At 31.8% G+C, this 9,523-nt stretch overlaps 2 protein-coding genes across 2 annotated transcripts; one reads left to right on the plus strand and one right to left on the minus strand.

The window, feature by feature from the left end:
* LOC107637858 (dCTP pyrophosphatase 1-like) lies at positions 895-3,888 on the minus strand. The gene is made up of 2 exons (XM_016341135.2): positions 3,645-3,888; positions 895-1,429 (listed from the first exon to the last, which is right to left on the minus strand). The coding sequence occupies exons 1-2, from the start codon at positions 3,765-3,767 to the stop codon at positions 1,115-1,117; spliced, it is 438 nt and encodes a 145-aa protein (XP_016196621.1). The 5' UTR covers positions 3,768-3,888; the 3' UTR covers positions 895-1,114.
* Positions 7,580-8,035, plus strand: LOC107636660. Its single transcript, XM_016340155.1, has one exon. The coding sequence runs from the start codon at positions 7,580-7,582 to the stop codon at positions 8,033-8,035; it is 456 nt and encodes a 151-aa protein (XP_016195641.1).

A 9,523-nucleotide genomic window follows, 5' to 3' on the forward strand; every position in this document is an offset into this window, starting at 1 on the left:
AACGTCTAAAAATTAAATTCATGTTTATTAGATATTATATCCGTACACGTATCATTTTTTAGTTATTGCATAAGTAATTATAAAGTTAACACAAATGTTTTTAAATTTTATCATAATTGAATTTAAAAAATGTCAAATTCTTAAATTAATTTATTCAATTGATAAATTTACTCATAACATCTATAAATTCTCATACACATAATATCCATAATTTTATATTAATAACATCCATAATTTGTATTCATAATATTCATAATTTTATACTTATGATGATGTCTATAATTAAAAATTTTTATAATTAATATTATCAAATTTTTAACTATACGTCTTATTGTTAATAATTATTTTTAAAAAATTATTTTAAAATTTTTGTTTATATTTTTTATTTTATTTTTTATTTTTTAATAGTCTATATGTAAAATATAAGTTGTATAATAGAAGTTGTTAAAAATTTTTAATTTAACTTTCATAATTTTTGCAGAGAATTATTGTATTTAATGGATAATAATGTGATTGAGAAATGGTAGGAATTTAATTTGAGAGAAACTTAAATTAATTTTGAAAAGAATGTTAATGACTCCAAACATGCAGCAAAATAATAGATAATAAAAAGGTGTATGTCATTTGCTTATCAAAAAAATGAAAATTTTTACATAGCATCACTCTAATCCAATATATTAGTGTTTATCCCTTTTGGATTCTCTACGAGTTTTGTTTTGTTTCATTTGAAGATATGTTTATCTTGTATATATTGTTACCCAATTTTATGTGCATTAGTACTTAATCATTAAATTAAATTAAAGTATAATTACTTTTTGGTAAAAAACAATGAAACAATTAATATAAAAATAATTATTTATATATGTATTTAAACTAAATCGAAATATAGGTTTCTTTATCCATCCATGTCTAATATAACATTCACAAGGGGATTTGATTATGACAAAATAGTAACTAAGTATGTGAGAATAAACACGACCAAGACAAATTTCAACTATACTTTATTCTACATGGAATGGCATGAACCATTACATATTATTATACTACCAAATATGCCACTGACCATAACAAAGTTGCAAGCAAATGTCACAATCCCCTAGTCAAAAATATATGATCAATCTTTTTCAGTATTGCGATCACCATTATTACTTGTTGGAGTTTCAAGAGTGATTTGTTTATACTTCTTGCTTGAAGTTGAAACATCTTGATAACTTTTTACTGGGTATTTTATGGCATTGAGTTCAACCTTTCTCAAAGCAGCTTTTCCAAGATCAATACCACAGGTATCAGAGAGCCTGACAAGGTAAAGTAACACATCTGAAAGCTCCTCACTAAGATGTGTTTTTTCTTCTTCTTTCCAATTGGGAAGTCCCCTCTTGACTTCACCTTTCCACTGAAATATCTCAGCCAATTCACCAACTTCACCCACCTACAAAGAATAATATACAAACAAACAAATCAGTTAATTAAGAATTGGAAATGATCTAGAGACCACATCTTTTAGTCTTGTTTGTCTTTTTGGTTAACTCTGATTAGTTGTTATCTCTTCTTGATCTGTCTGTTATAAGTCATACATAATTCACGTATAAATCGATTAGAAATACAAAATAATAACGTTATAATCCGGTTACATGTAACAATTATCCTTTTTTATAAATGATTATTATGCGTTAGTAATTGATTATTTATAGACAACGGTAACTATGTTATCAAAAACTTATAGGAACCAATTTTAGAGAAGAAGGGGAGGTATATGGAAAACTCCACTTAAGTGAGAAAATCGCTAAACCGACTTGAGCAACTGATTAGGGTTTCTTGTAAGTACCCATGTTCTGTATTCTACATTGTCTTACATATATCTCATCCATCTAGATTATATCAAATTCAACTCAGGGTGGACCAGCTATATTGCAGGAGATAGAAGACTTATCAAGGAAGAACATCTACCATTAATAACATAACATGAAACTATTTGTCATTGCCCAACAAATTTCTTGTGGTATGATTAAATGCAAACCAATCATGTGTTTGGTATTTAAAAGATGGTGAATGCTATGGTGTCTATTACTGGAAATGGATCCTCTCCAGTTTTTTTGTCACCGGAGAGAATACAGTGTAATTTTCCACCTTCAATTCTTCAAGTGGGACCAGAAATAAATGAGAGAGAGAATGCATTGAAGGGTGAGATTTTCCACTGGATATCATCCAATTTTTTTTCCACTAGAGAGGATCCACTCCCTCTATTACTTTGTACGTACATTACTAAAAAAGATAAATAAATAGTATTTAATAAATTTTACATAATTTATTTTTTATTTTAAATATTTTATTTATTATTTTAAAAGAAAAGTTAAACAATTTAAAAACCAAAATAAAGAAACCATAAACATCACCTTAAAAGATTCAGAAGTAATCTGATTTATAAAATCAATACTAGGTTGCATTTTCTTATTGTATTTTTGATAAGATTTGACAATATTCAAACTAATTGTATTGAGGAAGAAAGAGGAAAGAGGGTAAAAATGTGAAATAATGACAATAACCAAATTAATTTCATACATATGAATGATTCCAAATTTGATTTGTAATAATAATTTAATTCAAATTAAATCTTTTTCTATGGTAATCTGTTCCAGACAAGTAATATCAACATCATAATTTAAGTAAAGACAAAAAAAAAAAAATAGAAAATCATATGTTTTAATTTGTATGGTGTAAACAAATGAAATATGTTTTCCATTAAAGTCAATTTGACTCTCATTTGAGAAAAGTCGCAAAAAGAACAAAAAACATAACTGAGTGATAGATCATCGTCTAAATGAAAAAGTTTCGGATTTAAAATATTTTAAAGCTCTAAATACAGTAATATTGGGATAGAAATAATTGATAAGAAAACAATATATAAGTGAATAAATTAAGATTATGTAATTATGTTCTTTATTATTTTGAATATTTTGGCTAAACAAAGCATGATATATTGGAAAAAAAATCGCAGTCTATGTATAAAAGTAAATAGTAAAATTTAAACATAATTAAAAAGTAAAATAAATCTTAAATTCTAAATAAAAATTCAATATAAATAATTATAAATTATTTTAAATAAAATATCATATGATTTTATTCTTAACAAAATAATAAAACATATATGCACTCGAAATCTCAATTAATAATTAAGTGTCATAAACCATTTGAGCATGGAATATAAATAGAAAAGTACAGGTAGACAATGAAAATATTAAACAATAAAAATATTAAATAATGTGAACAATGGATGTGAACAATGTATATATTGGATGTTCAATTTTCAATTTATTAGGTGTGCGATTGATTATTCTAATATTAGGATTTAGGTAAGTATTTTGGAATGTAGTGTGTTTTACTTGAATTTGGTCAATTTTAAGGTCCGTTGTTTAAGAAAGTCGTTAGTTACCTAGCATAACCCAATATAAAAAGATCTTTTAACATGGATATAAATATGAGTGACATATTATCTGAATTGTATAAACTTCACGTGTATACAAAATTACAAATTATATATATACACACGAACTGCGGTTGCGCGCGTATATCAGTGTTCATGTGTGCATCAATATAGTTTGGATTTTATATTATTGTAACACAGAAAAATTAAAGAAGTTATATACCAAAGCCAAAAGAAGGTTCCTCGGACTATGATACTGGTTCCAGTCCCTCTTTTCGGCAAATTGAGCCATTAACTTTTTCAGCATATCAAGGCTGACAGAGTCTCCATCAGGAACTTCGCTCATTTTGAATATAATACACACAGAAAGAGAACAGCAATAACTGAAGAAACTATGAATATGAGAGAAGAAAGAAAGACTACAAGAGAATCACGGAATTATGGGTAAAGCATGCATTGTTCGCTTCTCAAGAAGGGATATAATAACTATCTCTATATATATAGAAGATAAAAAATCATGGAATTGTGAAAGAGGTCAATAGATTTAAAAGAGAGAAAAATAGCATTGAACACCTTACTTTTTATTGTTTTAAAAGAAATAATATCTGCAAATCATACACAATAATTACGTCAACTTTTAAATTAATGCAATTAACTCTCAATGAAAAAAATATATAATTAATTGTAAACGTAACTTAATAAAAAAATGTTTCAAAAAATTACATATATTAATAATAGATTTGACTTATGAAATTATGAATAAAATCAAGAATTTAATTTTCATTAATTAGAGGTTTGAATTATATTTGACTATGATAAATATCTTTTTTCGTTGAGAAATATCACTTCCATTTCTATCTTTTATACATACTCCACATTATTCCCCTCCCTTAAGATATTATAATAATTTAATCTTTAACTCATTTTACAAAAATGTCCTTCAATTTTTGTGAAAAATATATATATATATTTTAACTTTAGTAAATAAAGTAAATATTTTACACAGTTTTCATTTCTTAAGTAAATATTTTACATAATCTTCATTTCTTTTCAAGATTTTTGATGTACTAAGAAACATTTTTCTTTTGTAAATTAAATAAAGTAAAATTAAGTAAAATTAAGCTGGAAAAGGGCCGTATAACATTTGCAAGATGACCTCAACAGTAATTCTATACTTTGGTCACCTCAAAAATAATTTGTCTTAAATTGCCATACTTTAAAAATGGTTCATGGTCACGTTCCCTCTCCTGATGAATTATTAGGTCTAAAAAGCTTACTTCAGAAATGCAATGCAAACACATACAAAAATAGTGTGTTTTGGCTCCAATATATTAAGGAACATGCTCAACAAGCCAACTATTTGAAAAGTTTTTCTCTCCCTCTATTGTGCTTTGTACATAGCATATTATATATATGTATATATGGAAAAAATAGTCCCAACTCAAAAATCAAGTGTCCTTTATGAAATGGCTAAAAGATATATGAGAATGTGCGGGTTGAATCATGGTTTCATTCTTTTTTGAAGTAGAAAAACTTTAGAAGCCATATCAACTCTTTGGACTCCTAAGCAATGGAATATGTTAACTTGAGATAAAAAAACACTTTTATAAGGACTTTTTTATTTAAATAAAATAAAGGGATGAATATTATCAGATTCTCCTAAATCATATTTCAAAATGTAAATCTCCTAAATCTATTAATATATAAATCATCACAGAGCTGTGTGTTTTTAATAATATGTAAAACACCACACTCTATGACGATTTATGCATGGAACACCTTCACGAAATGCACGTAAATTATTCCAGGGTACTGAGCTTTCCAAGTTGAATGTAACTCGTCCTATGGTAGGATGGATTACATGTTTTTTATCTAAACCACTAGAGGGTAGCATGATTTATGTGTTTGACACAACACACAACAGTCCAGCACGATTTACGTGCAAAAATCTAAGACACAATAGGCTATAACGATTTACATTTGAATACATAAAGCTCAAGACCCGATTTATGAAGACAAAGAAGCTATAAAAAAATGAGTATGATATATAATGTTCCATAGATGAATTGAGAGTTTTGAAAAAGATGGCTGAGAGTGTGTTTTTGCTAGTTCATCACTGAGAAAAAATTGATAAAAACACAAGTGAGGGTGTTACGTTTTCTAGTAAAAGATTGGAGTATTGTAAATCCTTCAACGAGTTTATTGGATTTACAAAATAGTATATTACAGAAGTTAGAAAAGTGCAGCAAAAAAGTGTAAAACAAGTGTTTTTTGGATTCCTATCTTACTCAGGCAAGGTTATGTTAAGTTTGGAAAGTATGAGATGCTAGGAGATGACGACATGCGAGTTATATTTCACAGTCAACCTAGATTTCCAGATTTGGGAGCTATGGAGTTGTTTGCGAGAATGGTTAATATAAAGGGTAGCTCTGGTGGATCTGCTCTGAATCTGCCAACCAGCATGATAGAAGGAGATTCTAGCGCCATTCCAACTAGTTACGAGGTTACTACTCATATTTTGTCTCCATCATTTGTAGTAGATTTGCCTGTGCAGGCAGATAATGCAGATGACTTAGGAGATGTGCGTACCTTTAGAGAGCTTGTAGCTGCAATGAGAGCAGCACTTGTATTGGATGGTGCACCGGTATTCTTGGAGGTCAGAAATACGGATCCACTTGCTGAGGCTATCAGATATGATGGGTTAGATTCGGAACCACTCGTTATTGGTGATGATATCGACAATAAAAAAGACACAACACGAGTTGGGAGATCGCAATATTAGTCATGCTCTCAGACACAACAGTACCCTCCACACTTCTCTAATTTAGATGTTGAGGCAATGAATCAATCAGCATTTTCAGATCAACATCAACCTACTATTCATGGAGACGGGCTTGGTATGCTTGGCACAGACAAGTTTCAAATCGGCTAGAGGTTCTAAAGCAAAGGGGAAGTTGTGTTGATAATGAAGAGTTATAATATTCGTTGGGGTGTTGAGATAAACTGTTTGAATCCAATCCATTGAAGTATCATGGAAAGTGTGTGCAGTTTGGAAATGGATGTAATTGGTTGATACCGTGACTGTGCATAGAGATGAGGCTACTGGAAAGTCCAAAAATACAATGGGCCGCACACATGTCTTGCAACAGAGATATCCACCGATCATAGGAAGCTCGATTATCATGTCATCTATGCGTCAATTCTATCACTGCTCATGACGGATGCATCAATCTCCATGAAGGTATTGCAAAATGCGGTGTCATCAAAATTTGGTTTCAAGCCTAGTTACAGAAAGGTGTGGATGGCTAAGTAGAAGGCGATTGTACAGATATATATGCTTGGCACTATAGCAGTGTTCCGTACTTCACCTGTCAGGGCTGGTAATACGGTCGATGGAACGAGGGTGTTTTTTCATCAATTGTTTTGGACGTTTCCTCCGTGTGTTGAGGCCTTGAAATTTTGCAAGCCACTAATATCTATCGATGGTACTCATTTGTATGGCAAGTATGGGGGTACTTTACTAATGACGATTGCAAAAGATGGAAACTCAAACATTCTCCCAATTGCGTTGGGTTAGTGGAGGGCGAGAACACGGATTTGTAGAAGCTTTTCCCGAGTCATCTTCGTCAACACGTGACACCATAGCCTGTCATTCTAGTTATCTCTGACTGCCACAATGCAATCAAGGCTGTGTTGGTTGCCAAAGATAGTGGGTGGCTCCTATCAACCACATATCGTGCATTCTGTGCAAGACACATAGCTGCTAATTTTACGCTAAACTTTAGATCTAAGGATGTATGAAAGATTATTGTGAATACAACATACGCGAAGACTGAACAAGAGCATTAATATTACATGGATATCTTGAAGCAGAAAGACCCGGCAATGGTTGATTGGTACAACAGGATCAGAATAGAGTTGTGGACCCAACATCGGGATGGCCGCTGATATGGTCATATGACAACCAATATTTATGAGTGTATTAATGTCGTCCTAAATGGTACACCCATGGGTTCACTTGTTAAGTTAACACATGGGCGTTTGGCTGAGCTCTTTGTTAGAAAAGGAAAGGAAGCAGAGTTGTAGCTCGAGACTAGACAAGAATTTTGTCAAACACTCATGAAAGCGATTGAGAATAATCTACATGCCTCCAAAAATATGCGGGTTGAACTGTATGACAGAGGAAACTCAAAGTTTGTTGTGGATGAGATTGCACCGACAGGGGAAAGAATTGCTTTAAGTACGTGTAGGGTTTCGCTATCGTTGTGCACATATGACTGTGGATATTTTCAAAACCTCCATTATCCATGTCGTCATATGTTTGTAGCTTATTCGTATTGCAGACTAGATTGGAGGACTTATGTTGATAATGTGTATTGCCTCAGCACCATGTTCAATGTTTATAAGATGGGTTTCTCTCCACCAATTCATGATGACTTGAAGCCCTTGTACGAGGGTCCTCAGGTTATCCCTGATCCCATCATGATGCGAGTGATAGTTGGTCGTTTTCAGACTACAAGGATAAGAAATAGTATGGATGACACTGATTATGATTGCCCAAAGAGATGTGATATGTGTAGGCTTCTAGGATATACTAGGAGGCAATGTCCCTGATGCACCATTATTTCGTAGTATATTTTGTGCTTAATTTAGGTGGATTTTAACCACTTTACTCACATTTATTCAATGAAATAGCATGGTTTCATGATTTTCTCCTAAATTGTGCTTAAGTGTGAAAACATGCTTTTTAGGCCCTTAATTTGCTAGTTTTGATTCACCTTTGATTCCACTAGATACCTTGATGTGTTTGTTAGTGAATTCAGGTTGAAAAGGCTAGGAATAGATCAAAGGAGTGAAGAGAAAAGCATGCAAGTGGAGAAATCATGGAAAATCAAGGATTTGGAGTGCTTACACCGACGCGCACGCGTAGAAGACGTGCACGCGTAAATTTAAAGTCGCATGGCGACGCGTACGCGTGACCCACGCGTACGCGTCGATGCTCGAACGTGACTTCATTAAAGTAAAAACATTGGGGGCAATTTCTGGGCTTCCCAGGCCCAAATCCAACTCATTTCTGAAGCCTATTACATGCAGAATTGAGAAGAGTCAGGGGGAACACATAGTTGAATTTTCATCATGTTTTAGTTAGTTTCTAGAGAGAGAAGCTCTCTCTTCTCTCTAGAAGTAGGTTAGATCTAGATTAGGATTTCTTAGATATAGGTTTAATTCATGCTTTGATTTACTTTTTCTTTTCAATTTCTTATTCCTCTACCTTTGCTTTCTTAGTTTTGTATTTCATTACTTGTAATTGTTTACTTGTTATTGATGCACTCTTGTTTTCTCTATTTTTCTTTAATGCAATTTGAGTTTGATTTCTTTTATTGTTGATTTGAGTTGTTGTTGTTAATTTCCTTGCAATTGATAGTGTAGATCTACTTTTCTTGCAATTTCTATTCATCAAAATGGCGCCATTGTTGGGGAATTGCAAATGTGCGCTTGTTATTGGTTATTTTACATATGTTAATATTGTGAATAGTTTGCTCTTTTGTTAGTTTGCTTGTTTGATTTAGTAGTTAGATTTTATCTCCTTGTTTTTGTACTTTTTTTTGTATTTGCTATCATAAATTCTCATCCCTTTGGCTATGAGTTTGGTTACAACTATGTTGTAGGAAATGGAGATTATAATGAGAACATGTATCAAGGATGGAACAATCAAAGGTGGGAGGAACCTCAAGCGTATGCTCAATCTTCATGGCAACAACCCCCACCAATGTATTATGAGCAACAACCATTCCATGATGCATATCAACCCAATAGATATGGCGGACCCCCTTGTAGTTACCAACAAGCCCCACCATATGGTTATGAACCTCACCCTCAACATAACCCTCAAATATACTCACAAGCCCTTTTTTACCAAATACCTCCCTATGACCCTCATCCATCATATACCCAATCACCCCTACCTCATCCGTGTGACCATTATGTAAGAAAATTCTTAGAGCCATGATGAGCGGATATTTTATACGCTTTTTGGGGTTAATTTCATATAGATTTTAGTATGTTTTAGTTGGTTTTTAGTTTATTTTCATTAGTTTCTAG

The sequence above is a fragment of the Arachis ipaensis genome, chromosome B04 (assembly GCF_000816755.2).
Source record: "Arachis ipaensis cultivar K30076 chromosome B04, Araip1.1, whole genome shotgun sequence".
Classification (NCBI taxonomy): Eukaryota; Viridiplantae; Streptophyta; class Magnoliopsida; order Fabales; family Fabaceae; genus Arachis; species Arachis ipaensis.

Bases quoted from the DNA above. Each gene is read 5' to 3' on its own strand.
- LOC107637858 (XM_016341135.2), bottom strand. From the start codon at position 3,767: ATGAGCGAAGTTCCTGATGGAGACTCTGTCAGCCTTGATATGCTGAAA. The intron at 1,430-3,644 runs GTATATAACTTC...TATTCTTTGTAG, and splicing joins GGAACCTTCTTTTGGCTTTG to GTGGGTGAAGTTGGTGAATT.
- LOC107636660 (XM_016340155.1), top strand. From the start codon at position 7,580: ATGCGGGTTGAACTGTATGACAGAGGAAACTCAAAGTTTGTTGTGGAT.